Raw genomic sequence first — 14,151 nt, forward strand, 5'->3', positions numbered from 1 at the left:
CACATGTTGCAGCTAGAGATGAGACTCTCTTGGGACAGGGAGGCAGCATGAGGACACAAAAGAACATTAAAACAGATACATCAGCCTTTACAGTTCCAGCTGAACTCAGTCTCAGTGTTCTGTGTGCTGCAGTCAAATCCTGGGGTCAAGGTCCTGCTGCCTGGGGTCCCAGTTATACCCAGAGACAAGAGGAGGTGTGTGGGGCTCAGCTGGTCTCTTGGGCACCACACGCAAACACTGAGAGCCAAAGCTGTGTGCTGGGAGAGCTGGGGAAGCCTGGGTTTGGGAGAGGTTTTGTATGGGTTAAGAGTTCTGCTGCCTACAGTTCTGGATTTACAACGTGGCATTGATGTGAGATTTTAGCCTCAGAGGGTGGAAATGTGATGAACCTCCCCAGAGACCCATGGACATGCTAAACCATGTCCAGACCAGACTGGGGAGACACGTCTCCAGGCTCTGCTTGTGTGGGAGTCTAACTTGCAACCAGGACTACACACAGCAATGCTGGGAGTGTGGAAGAGCACAGGCTTACCCTTTTGGACTTGTTTGAGCCAGAGGAAGAACATTTACAGGAGGGGAACTGTAGTCCCCATTCAGGACTATTCACTCCCTGTCTAGGCAACATCTGCTTCCCATCACGTGGTGTAGGAGGAGTTGCACAGCTCACCCCACTTTAGCTACAGCTCCTTAGCCCTTACCTGGCTGAAGGCTTTGCTTGGGCTTCTCTCAAATTGAGTGTGACCTTTGAGGTTGGGAGCAGCAGCAGTGCTTGCAAAAATATGTCATCACTGCTGCTGCTCCCTGTTGACATGCACTTCTCCCACAAGCACACTGTGTAAGAGGAACAGACCCTGCTCCCCCAGGTACTTTGCTCTGCACACAAACTAGAGTCTTTCCATGCATGGTGAGATGGCACCTTCTCAGAAGCTGGCCCACAACATCTGTATTTCATCTGCATGTGTATTTTGGGCATCCCAAATCCACAACCCCATGTTGCTAGTAATCACAGTACAGAAGATTCAGTTTTTGTAACCTTCCAAATTTAGGAAAATCTTGGGATATTTCATCAAATGTTTTTCTTTGTTTATTTTTGGGGTTTTTTTCTGGAAATTGTGCTGAGCTGCCTGGTGCTCTGCACTTTGCTCTGGCCAGAGTTAGTTTTTCTTACATCTGAGAGGGAAACACACAAAAACTGCTGGACATGTGTGAGCCCAGCCCATCTGACAGGCATGCTGTGGTTTAACCCCAAAAAAGCAATGTCCCATAGCATGCAATGTGCAACCCATTAAGCACCTTATCACTCAATTGGCCTTGAAACTGTTTCCAAATCTGTCTGCACTCAAGGACATGATGCACTGAACCAGTGGCTTCTGGCAGAGGCAGGCAGGCACTAGCCTTAGATGGAGGAAGAACGTGCCCAAAATGATAATTTAGAGTGTAGTTCCTCTGCACAATGTCTGTGTGCAGAACTTGGGCAAATGGTGACTGATGCCAATTTGAGGGCATCTAAACATATCCAAAATGAAGATATATAAAAAATGGTGAAAGTAGACACAAGCCCTCAGGAAGGGGGCTACATGTGAGTTGCACATGGATGGCCCCTGGCAAGCTGGGAGCCTGTCTGAGACAAGCAGCTAAGGGTGAAGGAGAAGGTAGCAGCTCCTGTTGCAAATGGTGTTTAATCCAAAACTCTGCTGAAAGCATCAGGGTTGCTGGGCTGGTGAATTCCCAGCAGATATGGGCTGGCTTCAAAGAAATGGGACTTGCACCACAGACCCAAAATAAGGACTAGGAGGGTGCTGGGCTGGGAGCAAAATGGGGCTTAGACACAGATCATGTCTGATTTCACAGGCACTTCCCTGAGGATGAGGAATTTGTTGACCCCAGAAGCCAAAGGAAACCAAAGAGTGGATACCCAGATGAAGCAAAGCATACAAAAGGTTCTTGGAATTAATTAGAACTGAAAATCTGATTAATGACTTGGTTTGGGGATCCTTCAGAGAGCAGTTTTGACACTGGTTTGGGAACATCACTGTGATTATGGAAGCCCTGTTGCCCAAGTTTTAGAAAATCAACCCACTTTCTGTATTTCAGACACTGGAGCACATCTCCAAAGTCAGAAAGTGCTCTGTTTCTGTGGGAGGGATGAGCAGGTCAACAGCCTCTAAGTGATATGGCTCCACAGCTCATTAACAGCACCATTAGAGGCTTTCCCAGCCTGGACTAGGACTCAGGACAGCATGGATGATCCCTGACCCATAGCTGGTGTAGCTCAGTGAATATGGCCAGTGAAGAGAGAAGGGCTCAGCCCCTTTCCCCATTTTCTGATCCAGTCTTCGTCACTGAGCCTTCTGTCACTGGGCCATGCACAAGGGGGACTGAAAGTGCAGCCTCAGCAGCTGAGAAGGGAGCAATATCACATAATCTATGAGAGCCTTCTTTCAGCTGAACTCCTCGGGGAGCAGCGACCTGCTTTGGCAGTGTTTACACACCGTATCTCTGATTTGCACCTTTAGTAGCTCCCAGGGTGAGCTCTGGCTGTACAGCAGCTAGTGATAAAAAATGAGGACAAGTGCACAGAAACCCAAATTTATCGCTGGGGTTTCCTCCCAACCATTACTCACATGGACGAGCTGCTCCTGAGTGTCATATTCCTTTGTGCACCCTTCCCAGTGGCAGTTAGTCTCATAAATAACCTCAGGCTCCTGTTTACATTCATCCTTATCAAGATCTTCTTTCAGGTCTGTCAGATGCTCCTGCAACACATAACGGTGCATTGTATAAGGTGAACTTCTTTCATCTGAATTCCTCCATCACTCATAGATTATCAAGTATCAACTGATCACAAAACCATGCTTGTTCCGGCTACATAACATCCACAATTACTGTGAAATAAGGATCTACAGGGTTTTGGCAGAAGTGGATCAGACCTGATGAGAAAATATGAAACACCTCAAAACCACTGTTGAAGCAGTGTCTGGATTCAGCTGGGTTGTGGGCAGTCCCAGGAAAAACAGAAAAAAGGAAAGAGCTGGCTTCTGACCTTTGGTTGCGCTCTTTGCTGGAGCAAAACAACTGATCTGGGTGAAGTGGAGAAAAATGAGCATAAAGAAATCACAGGGCAGTCAAAGCCCACTCACCTGACATGGGCTGGGCAGGGGGCTCCTGTTTTCTGCATCTCTCAGTAGATGAGAAAATGATACCTAACCCAAAGATTTATGCCTGCAAGATGCTCCACAGGGATGAAGTGATGAGGTCTCATAGCACTTCTCTCAGAGGGGAGTTTGGAAAGCTCGAGCAAGACCTAGTGAAGAGCAGGTTGCAGAACAGAGCTCCTGGGACTCTGAACTCATAAATGAGTTACTTTTATGCTGGGTACACTGTGAGCTCTCTCCTTAACTTCTCTGTCTAGCCAGCTCCCCAGTGCTAAATGAAGCACAGATTTTTGTTATGGCTGCTAGGATAAAAGCATGGGCAACTACACAATAGTGTAACATACAACATAATTAGTACACATGCAAGTAAGGACAACTGTCAACTCTGCATGCATCGGATACCTGCACTACAGACAAGGCCATCAGCACTCACTATTGGCTTGGGAATCTAGCAAGACAAAACCCAGCAGGTTTTGACTCCCTTCATTCCCTTTCCTCCCAGATACTACTGCTGCCTAGCACAAAGCATTCTGCCTCCAGGACACCTTCAGACAGAAGAGATTTGTTTTAATTAGCTCTTATTTAAAAAAAAAGATATTGCAAGGTGGCTCCTGGGACAGGAAACTGTAGTAATTTACAGAAAGACTTCTGGAGATTCAAACTATACCAGAGCCCAGAGCAATAGTTTGAGAAAGTTCAAACAGCAGCTGATTTTTCCTGCAATTCCTATTGGTTGAGCTTTAAACACTAATATTTTTTTTAATGTTTGTCTCCGTGCAAAGTGTGGTTCCCAGACAACTGTAATTTTCTACTAAAAATCTTATTTGCCAAAATTTTTATACTTTCTTTTGGAAAAACAGAACTGTAACAATTTAATTTGTTGAAAAGGACGGACTTGTTTCATTTCTAGCTAGTTCAATGCTAGTCTGAATCTGTACTGGAGCTCTCTTGTGGTACTGCAGAAGTTCAGTAACTGAGATCCCTCGTGCCTGGTACTTCACTGTGTCCCACAAATCTTATCCGATTTATTTTTTACAGCACAAACCATCATGGGAGTTACTGTCTTGCCAAGGATTGCAAACACCCAAACCACAACTCACATGAGGTGTTTCAAATGCAGCATTTCCAAAACAAAACATACATGTTTTTGGGGATAGATGAACTTCATAGTCAGCAAAAAGCGGATCAGTCAATTACTAACTGACTGTAACACAACTTTCAGCACAGCCTCCTGCAGAAAAGGAATTTCTAAATGTAATTCATTCTTCTCGCTTAGACCAAAGAAGACACCCACTACATTCAGTTTTTAATCTGTTCTCCTTGCCAAGAACGGGCTTTTACATGGTACCTTGTAGTAATTTCCCAGTCAATACTGAAATACTGCAAGATGTGGAACATACATTTCTCTTGGGGAATTACTTCACATACCGCCTCATTAGGAACTATTAGATGATCAGCGTGCATTTTCCTACTCCTAATTTCGCCTTGCTAGTCTAATAAAATCTCATTGCATTACTTTAAACTGCTCCATTCAGTGCCAATTTCAGTGTTTTTAAGACCCAGTGGATAAAACCCCTGGAGCAGGGCTGCAGAGGTGAGCCAGGCTGGTGCTATCCAAGCACTCCCAAGCTGGGTGCGTACACGGCTTCGCATGGAGCAGCGCACGGAGGATGGCAGTGGTTGAGCAAGCAGATGTCTGTCCCACAGCTCCTCTACTAACACATGCTTTGAGAAAGCAACTGATGGCTTTCAAATATTTTTTCATTTGCTGCAATAAATAAACACATTGCCCTGTTAGCCCAGGCGGTGGCCAGATTGGTTTTTCAGGGCATGTGATTTTGCAGCAGTGTGTAGATGCACTCCTAAACTCAAAGCTCCAGAGAGGTGCCTCTTTGCCCTAATCGTGCTGACTACAGCATGTTTATCTTTCCCTGATATGCTATCTTCATCAATTTTACCAACCCCCTGATGACTGCACATGTTGCTGTCCCCATGCATCATGCTGAGACCTGCTCCTGAACCAGGGCAGAAGGAGAAATTTGTCATCAACTCTTCTATTCGCTTGACAATAACACGGCTTAATATTTCATGAAAATGAAGTGCCCAGAGCACTCCTGATAGTTTACAGTTGTGATAAAGGACGGTCAGATGGATACTGTCAGCCATTAAGCAGTTTGCAATCACAGGGCTCCAGAAAGAAAGCAAAGGCCTCTGGGCCCTTCTTGGTGTCAAATGTTGTGTCACCAGTGTAAAGGATGTTTCTAGGAGCAATTCCTTGTTGAATCAAGAAGTCGTCCTTTTTCTGCAAGCTTTCTACCTACATGCAAGTTTCCCTCATAATCTATGTTTGCTCCAAGACACTAATGCTGCTTGCTTTGCAGCGCAGAAAACTCAGACATCATTTCTAGATTATTACACTTGATATATTTGCTCTCTCCTTTTTTTCCTATCCAAGCACAGCAACAGCAAGCTGAGTCCCAAGTACCCATGGAATGCTTAACTCCGTCACTGCAGCTCTGCCCAGTCCCTTCCTGGGCTTTTTGCTCCAAGAGGATCACTCGCAAAGATGAGACCCAGCAGCTCACTGCCTCAACCCCACAACATGGCTTGCAGCAGGGAGGTTACCTGTGTGTTTGGGGACACTGGGGGCAAGCCCTCAACTTCAGTCTTGACTTTGCTGCGTTTGTTAATTACTGGATTGACGGTGCTGCTCACGGCCGACTCACTGCTCTGCTTGCTCTAGGAAAGAAAACCAGGCAAGAAATGGCATGGGGGTTTTGGATGACACACAGACAGTGGCCCACTTACTCATTGAAAACTCACTTTGAAATCAATCAAGGTTGAGCTTCAGGAGTGCCAGGGGACAGCAGAGTTGGCCTGGGGTTCATAAGAAAACCAGCTCATGTGGGTTTGTGCAAGGCAGAGGAATGGGAGAAAGGGAAGAAGAATCAAGGGCAGCCTCAGCTTCAGGCTCACTGGTGACCTTGGCCTTGTCACTGCTGCTCTGTTTCAGAGCAGTCCAGTCCAGGGCATAGCCATCAAAGCCTTATACAAGCCCCACCCAAGCCAGTTTTATTTCTAAATGTGACGAAATGATTTGCTGAGAAAATGAATTCCTGGGGGAAGCAGGGGACTCTGGTTATATGTGAGGGTTCTGGCATTCTGCGTCCAAGAAAGACTATCTGTATGATTTGCTAAGCTCTTAAAAAATAAGAACAATTTCAGGAGAAAAAACATCCCATTGTATGAGCACAAAATTGGAACATTAACATTTTAAATACTCTTGCTAATTGCTCAAGATTGGCCCTGCAAATTTTTAAACAGAGGCAGAACTCCTTCCAGCCACATTATTTTGGTAGCAAATTTTCTAAGGAGAAAACAAAACCAGTCAATCAAATAACCTACAAAAACAAACAGAGTTTGCAGTGCAGCAGCACTGCACTAAAACAATAAACCAGTCTTAAAAGTTCAGTATGATACTACTAGAACAACGATTTGAAATAGGTGTGGCATATGGTGAAATAAGTCTTTGGGGAGAAATGCAACTGCAATTTAGATTTGGAAGGAATGTAAGTGGAAAAGAAAAATGATTAAGAATGTGCTAGGCATATTCACTAACCTAGTGCATGCAGAGGGCTTCTGCACACATATATGTGCTTGTGTGCTCACAGGTATTAGTAAGAATGCATTTAAGGCATGGGATCTCATTCCTAATTTTCAAAATCTGGCCCCTGGTTTTGCAAAATTTAGCAGTAAAAATTGACAGCAGGGACACATTGAGAGAAAACCTACTGAAAAAGAAGAACGGCAACTAAAATGTGAAGAGGTCCTACACAGGATGCACTTACACATTAAAGATTAAGACCATCATCATGGTTCACATGAGTACAAAAAAGGAAGGAGTGATTGCTGAAGGTCACATCAAGAAGCTTGGTTCACAGGTGCTTATTTTGCAAAACACTACAGCAACTGATGTCCCTCAATTTCATAGGACATAGCGTGTTCAAGGAGATTTCCTGCCTGGGATGACCTTGCATATTGTGGTCAATACTTTGACGGACCAAGGCCTTTGGTTTCTGTAAGGGTAGGTGCAAGGAAGGGAGATGGGTGCAAAATTTGTCTGTGACTAATTCAGAAACACTTGCCAGGAAAAAGAAAAGCAACATAAAGGCACAGTGTGAATAAAAAAGAGAATTGATAAAACTCCCACAACCACCATGAAGGGAAGCCCATGTCCCATGGAGAAGGTGCCTACACTTCCACATGTGCCATGCAGGATGGCTATCCCTACCTGGCTGGAGTCAGAGATGCAGTTGCTGTTGCTGCTGCTCTGTGCTGGGGATGGGTTCACGGAGATGACTGCCATGTGCTGCCGTGTGGGGAAGGTTGGGGATGGCTGGATCAGGGGAGGAGTGTGTCCAAAGGCTGAGCTCAGGCCTCTTTGCTGGGTCAGAATCTGCTGGTATGTCACGGGGTTAAGGGGGTGGGGGAAGCTGAATGCCGGACTGCAGCAACAGGAGAAAAAGAAATGATGAGGAGTTATTTTAAACCATATTTATCATATTAGTCAGTCATTGATTCAAGTTTGGCTTCTTGGAGACTCCAGGAACCAGGCTGCAATGCCCAGATAGACGCCTTCAATGTCAGGATAAGCCTGACTGCCTGCTTTACTGCAAAGTCACCACTTGACTTGCACGTGCCTCAGCAAACTTGTGAATCATTTTGACCCAAGCATTAGACTGATCATGATGTCCTTGCTTCCTATGTAAAAAAACCCAACAAAAGCCCTTGGGAGTTCATAAGAGGATGGGACTTGGGCAAATCTGGCTTTGCAGCCCTTAAGACTCCTGGGTTTTCCCAGGCAGATCTCTTTTGCAAACTTGCAGCTTTGGGGTTAAGCTAACCGGATATGGAAAACAAGCATCACCTGGCACAGATTACAGCAGGGATGAGTAAGTATCCACTTAACATAGTCCAAAACCATGCAATTTACTCTGCATTCAGGTGAGGGGAGTGCTGGCTCAGGGGACTGCTGAAGCATGTCACCCTTCCTATGTAGGTCACAGGTTCATCTCCAATCTAGGTCAGCAGTGACCAGGAACATCACGGGCCCCTGGCTGCCTGGGCAATAACTGGGGCAACAGGTCTGAGACAGGATGCAGCAGTGGGGAGCAGTAAAAACAAAGCTCTGCTTTTGGAAAAAAGGGGCTCACTCCCAGGAGGAAGTGCACTGGGCAGAGAGGGAGAAGCACAGGAGATGCTCTGTGGTAACTCTAGATGTGTGATGCATGAACCATAGACAGCCCAAAAATTGATTATCTGCCACTTTTAAGAAGTGGCTGCCCTGAACCTTTACCCTCATGGTATTTTCACCACAAAAACTGCCCAAGGTGTCAGTGTTCAGAGAATAGGGCCATAATTAGAAGCACGCTTAATAGCCAATTTTGCTTTTGGAGAGAGTATTTCATTCCTGCCTCTAGGATGCTGTTAAAATAACAAAAAAGTATTTTCATACCAAATTCCTGGCAGTTATGCTGCTATATATGTTACCCATTTTACAAATCCTGACATTTAGGATATATTTTTAGAACACCGAGAAGGGGTTCAAATTCTTTATTATTAGTTGATTATTCCCTTGGAGGCTGAAAGTTGACCATTAGGTCAGTCCCTGGACTTTACTGATTGGTTAAAAATACCATATATTACTCTTAATATCTGAGTATAAGTTGAGATGCTACAGGTATGTGCAGCTAATGACAACAGGTAAAAAGACTAGGAAAAATATGATTACCAGATAAGAAGTTGCAATTTGTTTATGTCAGCCTTATATTTGATTTAACAGTCAATTTCTAAATTATGCTGCTGGATAAAGTAACTTACATAATTAATGCTACACTTACTAATAAAAACATCTCTGTTTTCCCCCACAAGTTTTAAGCATTTATAATCTTTGTAACCCTTTGCTTTGCAACATCAGTGTTAATTAGATTTAACATTTTTAACAGTTAAGTAACAAAAAGAATAATAACATTGTGAAACTTGGGTGAAGCAATCACAGTAGGGATTGACAACAGTCAGCTGCCTAATGTAAGTGCTTTTTAATTAAGATTTGAACAAAACTTTACTCAAGGGTTTAGATTTGGTTTAAATACGCTTTTAGAATTAGGCTCTTCTATCCACCCAGGCAACATTTTTTCTAAGAATGTGGGCCAGTAATTTGGAGAGTACTTTGGGGCAATCTCTTAAATCAGAGTGTTTCTCAACCAAACTGCTCACAATGAGCATTTCTTAAGACAAATTTATTATCTGTGTCTGCTTGCAGGGTTGCATGATCATACTGTAATTACTGGAAACGCGGTAGCCAATAACCCCAATCCAGCCAAAGAAACCCCACCCCAAATGCCACAAAATACCCTTCCACAGGCAAAACCAGATGGGGGCTTGGATTTACTATGCTGCACAGCCCTGATGCACAAAAGCAGAGGCTGCAAGGAAAGGAAGCTCTCCCTTGCTGGAGGATCATCCCTTCCTCCGTGCGGATGGTTCCTCAGCTGAATGGAGCTGATCCCAGAGCTTTACCTGATTGTCCCGGCAGATAAATGGCCGTAGGAGCCACTTGCTGCTGAACTGCTTCTGGAGTTGTTGATATATGCCACAAGAGAGTTTGGGGAGGTCCTGATCATTGTCTGGAGATCAATGCTGGCATCAGAGAGCGGGGAGATAGACAGGGCTCGTTTCCGGCTTAATCTTGGAGTCACCCGCGGGCTCGAAAACCGGGACACTGCAGGAAAGAGAGGCTTTGTCAGACAAGACCAGTGGGCTGATCCCTTCCTGCAGCCAGGCTGGAAGTGCTGAGAATTGCTGCACTCATGACTGTTGCGGGATGTTCAGGACCCAGGAGCAGCGCAGGGACCAACTGCCCTTTGATGGGAGGTTTCCTCTCTTCTGGGTGCTGAATCACAGGGGTCAGGCAGTGCCATGAACGCCTGCTTGCTTTGCTGTCCTCAGGGGATGCAGAATCCTGTCCATCACCCCCTTTCATAGGCACTAAATTAACTTAAAAGGGAGAAGGCCAGCAAGGTTTCCATGAGTGCAGCCATGCCCGTTGACTGGGTGTCAGGAGCAGCAGGCCAGGGGAGCTGCACATCCAAGCTGGGTGACCATTGCAAATGGCGAGTGTGTGACTGTGCGCGGGGGGAACGGAAACCAAACGAGCATGAGCAAAATGCTGACCATCCAATTAATGAAGGAGGCGAGGCTCCAGAAACCCTGAAAGTAAATTAAGAGTTTTAAGAAAACCAATTTGGCAGCTCAGGCACAAAGTTCAAGCTCTCCCCCTCTGAGGGGACCTGCCAGTGCCTGGACCCTATTAGCAATTGTCAATCATTCAGGCATGAAGTAATTTCCAAGCCTGCCAGGCCCATTTATGGATCTGCAATACATGATGGGTTACTACTGTAAAAGTTTGGCATCCCTCAGTGTTTCAGCACTGCTAGCTGAAACGACTGACTTCACCAAAAGGAAACTCTGCCCAGGCCTGACCCACCTGCAGATCTCTGGGGTGGCATGGACGGGAGTTGCAGATGGGTCAAATCACAACTTTCTTCAGTACCAGGGTACCAGATCCAAACCCTGCCAGGAATGACTCATCTCTCCAAAGCAAGCAGTGTTTGGATTGTGTATTTAAAAAAAAAAAAAAAAGAAAAAAAAATCTAAGGGTGAAATATAGCACTTGGCAATGGGTCCTGGCTGGTAGTCCCTGCCATCCACCCAGGAGTGCAGGAGGGCTCAGCTGCTCCAGCTCCTTCCCCTGATGAGCACAGCAATGTATCACCACCTGACTTTTGGAGTCGTGGTCTTCCCAGAAAGCATCCTATGGGTTTATCCTATTAAACACTGTGAATAAAACACTGAACTGCCCAGAAAGGCAGTATGAGCCATTTTCCTCTAGCTGGCTGAAGGCACTGATTTTGGCTGCATATCACCAAATACAAGCCTGGCACTTTGTAAGAGCACGAACTTTCTGCCCTGATGACAGTGCCGGTCTGTCAGAGGCTGACTGGGATGTAGTAGGAGGTAAGATGTGTCCTGCTGGTGTGATCAAACAATTCCTTGTGCAAATGAACTCACCTCAGCAAAGGCTGGCCCAAAAGGCTGAAATGGAGACTTCCCAAACTTCACATCTGGTTCCTGAAATCGGAGCCCCGCCAGAGCCCTGGACCCATCAACATGAAGGTTGCTTGGGCCTAGATCATACTGGTCCTCTGGCCATAAGGAATCTTGATTCAATGCATGCACCACAACCTGGAAAGACCTGGGTGCTCTTTCGAGTCTTCTTCAGCCACACCTCCTTGAGCAAGCTGCTGCTTCTTTCTGTGTCCCTATTTCCCAGCGTCATCTATTTAGATGAGCTCCTTTAGACAGGGCTTGTATTTTATTCTGTACATACTGCACCAAGGGCGATGGGGCCCCATCTCAGATGAGTTGTCAGGATTTCTGTCCTACAAATAATATGCGTATTTCCAGATATAGATATTGTTTCCTGCATTTGCATTCCCACAGTCTCCTCCTTCTCTAACAGAAGGAAGCAGGCCAGATTTGACAGTCATATTTATCTCTGTTACTCCCACATCTCAAGGGAGATCTGTTTATTAATGTGCCACTTCCCTTGATAAATTACTAAATAGAAAGAAAAGCCTTGTACTCATTTCTCGCTCTTCCTTCACATGATTTATGCTCACAGTGCTGGATCAGCCATTGGTCCCCATTAATTTGCAGAGGGAAGAAGACCTGATGTCCAACAGAAACCTGGGTTTTAGCAGTGCAGACGACGTGGGCACTCCTCCCTGCTGCACACAGGTATGTCATTTGTTCCCCATGCAAAACTCTGTGGAAAGCTGTCAGATTATCAAGCTCTCCTGGGAATTCTCCAGCCCAAAACCAGTAATATGCATTGTGTTAGTGTCCACTCTAATTTAGATCCTGCAAGTACAGTGGGCTGTCTCAAATGTTTGATAGCTGATCCCATAGGTTGGGCTCATGCTTTACACGAAAGCCTCTTAGGTCGTGCAGGCCTCCACAGAAAGCTGTGACCTAAAATCGTGCTATGGATGAAAAATTCCTCTCTTCTTAATGACATCCTGCCCAAGGTGCCTGGGAACAGAACCGTCTGGGAAACGAAAAAGGAGTTTAGGCACATGACGAAATGCTCACTAGTGCATATAGGAAGAGAGAATATTTTCAAAATTATTATTCAAAAGCAGATTGACAACACTGGCGTTGTTCTAAATAATAAAGTTTGCCTGACCTGAATCTCCTGATCTGAGGACATGGAGCACAGATGTTAAATGGTACCAGGCACAAGCAGTGGTCAGCATTTCTGTGGCTGTACACAGCAAGGTGTTCAACATAGGCTGACTGACAGCCACTGGGGCACATAAGCAAAGTCCTCGGCTGCCTGAGGTTCAGTGTTGTTCCAAAAGAAAAACCACACACAACTGTCCAGCAGGGACTGTGCCCAGAGAAGTAACTAAAAGCGGGTTCCATTTTTCAGACACACAGATGGAAAGCTTTGGGAACATTTATCACTAGCACTCCTCTCCCCTTTCAAAATGAACAGGAATAGTTTAAAGAATTTTTTGATGTTTGGAAAATATGTCGGGGGAAGTTCCCCAGACAGCTCAGAGTTGGGAGGAAAGTCCGGATTTCTTCGCTAGAAGGAAAGAGTATCCTTGGCACTGTGGTGCCTATGAATTATCACATCCACAAATTGCTCAGAAACTGCGATAATCCTCCCAAATTTAGATTAATCCACAACAGGCCAGTGATGACCAAATGGTCATCTCTTACATGTGGCAAGGGCAGGATCAGATCCCAACTCATCTGGGAGGTGGGAGCAGAGGTTCCTGCTCTGATCACTTCTGTGGCCGTGGGCTATCAGAGGGATTCTACAAGACATCTTTTCTTCTGGGGCGAGAATTGAGACCTTATGCCACACTAGGAATAGTGGCAGCAAAACCCTCCTGAAAGGAAACACCAGGCACTCAGTGGGAGCTCCTTCGAGGCTCCTCCAGGATAAGGAAATTCCAGCAATCCTTTACAGACAAACATGTTGCTGTGATCATGACAGCACAGGATCATCAGGGGTATCTGCTCCCTAACAGATGAGCCTGTAAGGCACATGGGCTGCAGATGGCTCACACCCTGCCTGCCCCCCTCCCGCCTCTGAAACCTGGCCAGAGCCACTGCTTCCCCTCCATCCCCTGGCCGGGCCCCAGGATAAATACTGTGTTATCAAAATGGTCCCTCTTCCTCACCATTCACCAAGAAAACTCCATCCAAAGTGTACAGAAATATCTCCCATCATCAAATTAAAACCAAGGGCCCCATAAAACACAGGATGGTCCCATAACTGATAAGCGGCAAAAAACTACAAACACTCCTTGTGTAACCAGCTCCTTATTCCCCTCTCTCCTTCTGCAGAGGCAACACACCTCTTTTTTAGACTGCAGCAGATGCTGGACATTTGTTCTGGCACCAGACACTGCCCTGGGACCCTTCTTTCTTCTCTCCATAGGCCGATCAACTTTGCAGTTCAAGGAATACTAATGCTTCCCTCAAATCCTAGCTGAAAGACAAGGCTGCATTCTTCTACTCCCAATCCACAAGGTAACTGTTTAGCCAACCCAACTTGCATATGTAAATTGAATTCTTTAGAAACCAGAGTGCAGCAGGATTCCAGACACAGCACTTAAGGGGTGCTCTGGGACTTTTTCTCTCTTCTGCACATATTTTTCTGGGGAGGAAAACAGCACTGCTGGCTAGAAATGGGTGGGAAATTGTTTCCCATTCTCTGAACCTTTTCTGAGATTTCAGCAAGTTTCCATTCTATGCTGGGACAAAGAAAACAGCAAAAAAAAATACAACCCCAGGTCTTTGAGAGTTTTTAAGGAAGCGACTACAGGGAGTGCCGTCTGCCCAGAGTAGCCAACAGCTG

General features: G+C 45.6%; 1 protein-coding gene across 4 annotated transcripts in view; it reads right to left on the bottom strand.

Annotated features, from left to right (window-relative positions):
• GLI2 (GLI family zinc finger 2) overlaps positions 1–14,151 on the bottom strand; it is a 294,552-nt gene that overhangs the window by 19,124 nt on the left and 261,277 nt on the right. For all 4 annotated transcript variants that reach the window (XM_059852751.1, XM_059852752.1, XM_059852750.1 and 1 more), the window contains 4 exons: positions 9,735–9,936; positions 7,447–7,660; positions 5,781–5,894; positions 2,625–2,756 (listed from right to left, as the gene is read on the bottom strand). In XM_059852751.1, the coding sequence (XP_059708734.1) occupies positions 2,625–2,756; positions 5,781–5,894; positions 7,447–7,660; positions 9,735–9,936 (662 nt within the window). The remainder of the gene's footprint in view (positions 1–2,624; positions 2,757–5,780; positions 5,895–7,446; positions 7,661–9,734; positions 9,937–14,151) is intronic.

The sequence above is a fragment of the Haemorhous mexicanus genome, chromosome 8 (genome assembly GCF_027477595.1).
Source record: "Haemorhous mexicanus isolate bHaeMex1 chromosome 8, bHaeMex1.pri, whole genome shotgun sequence".
NCBI lineage: Eukaryota > Metazoa > Chordata > Aves > Passeriformes > Fringillidae > Haemorhous > Haemorhous mexicanus.